The sequence below is a fragment of the Arachis ipaensis genome, chromosome B07 (genome assembly GCF_000816755.2).
Source record: "Arachis ipaensis cultivar K30076 chromosome B07, Araip1.1, whole genome shotgun sequence".
Classification (NCBI taxonomy): Eukaryota; Viridiplantae; Streptophyta; class Magnoliopsida; order Fabales; family Fabaceae; genus Arachis; species Arachis ipaensis.
In genome coordinates, this window is record NC_029791.2 from 3431069 (window position 1) to 3432595 (window position 1527).

At 32.9% G+C, this 1527-nt stretch overlaps 1 protein-coding gene across 1 annotated transcript in view; it reads left to right on the plus strand.

Moving 5' to 3' along the window:
- Window positions 434-1527, plus strand: part of LOC107606507 (septum-promoting GTP-binding protein 1) — a 3953-nt gene continuing 2859 nt past the window's right edge. The window contains exons 1-2 of the mRNA XM_021106742.1: window positions 434-939; window positions 1147-1293. Coding sequence (XP_020962401.1) covers window positions 598-939; window positions 1147-1293 — 489 coding nt within the window. The 5' untranslated portion in view covers window positions 434-597. The remainder of the gene's footprint in view (window positions 940-1146; window positions 1294-1527) is intronic.

Sequence of the window (1527 nt, forward strand, 5' to 3'; positions counted from 1 at the left end):
TAATAATAGTATTTTCCTTCTCTTAAACATATACCTCGTTAGGTGTTTTCCTCCTGTGCTATCCCACCAACGGCAATGTTAATTTCCCAAACTACCCTTGTCCACATAGCAACAAAGTAGCCGGCAATAAGGGAGTGTTTGGAAAACCAAATAAGAAAAATACCGGTCAACTGTCCCTTAAATCAAACAGTGACACACAAAGTCACATACACAAATAATTAAAAAGTTATGCTACGTGTACATTAAAATTAGTCACTAAAGTCAGTCATCAGTATCAAATACATACTAAAATATAAATATACATTGAAAATAAATTAAACTACACATGTATTTATACACAAATATATTGTAGCTGATTTTAATAGCTAATTTTAGTGTACAAATAACATTTTTGATAATTAAATACTCCCCCTATAGTCCTTGCGTTAGTTAGTGGGACCTAAAAAGAGAAAAAAAACCAAACACACCACACCACACCATAACAACACCATAAACAACAATATAGCTTCTATTGTTTTTTTTTTCTTTTTTTCTTTTTCCATGTCTATCAAGAATTACTTGTTATTATGAATAATACAATTGGTGTTCTCTTCTTCCATGGCGAACAAGATTAGAAGGAAGATGTCACAACTATGCAAGAGAATTGTTGAGGTTGATATAAGGTGGGGTGTGTTGCAAAGGGTATCTTTTGTTGGACAATTTTTTCACTTCATTTGGGATAGGCTTCTTGTTTGTTCTGTTGGAAAGAAGAGTAAATCGTCTCGGTATACGAGACTTCCCCTTGGGGATTCTTCTCTGGCCGTGGCCGTGTCAGACGACCACGACCAGGGATTCCACCACACATTGGTTAGCGAAAGTGGGTATGAAACGGATTCCGATTTGGTTAACTTGAAGATCAGTTTATTGGGTGATTGCCATATTGGAAAAACTACTTTTGTGGTAAGCAACTAAGCATGAATTACAATAATAATAATGTTATTATTAGTTCAATTAGTTTCTCTTTGCCTAACTTTACCAAACTCTTCTTTATTAATTGTGTTTAGTTTATAGGCTTCGAAACTATGGTTTAGACTTTAGACTGAAATTTATTTTTATTTTCATTGAAAATGTGATATGGACATTTCAACTGTTGGTTTTTGTGATCAGATAAAATATGTAGGGAATGAACAAGAGAAGAAGGGGTTGCAGATGGAAGGGCTAAATTTAATGGACAAAACATTGTTTGTTCAAGGAGCTCGTATTTCTTTTAGTATATGGGATGTTTCAGGTACATATATATATACTTTGCTTATTCTTTAATTCAACTTCTTCAATTCCATTTCTCTGTTTCTCTCTGTTTCTCTCTGCATGTGTTCTGCTACACTTTGCATTTTTAGTTTCTGTTTCAATTTTCTTTTCTTGGTTTGTTCTTTGTTGTGATGAGTTCATTAAGAAATATGTTGGGTTAATTTTGTCACAAGATTTATGAAGAAGTTTGTATTATCTAATATTTCTAATAATAATGAAGGAAGAATACATGACTATGTG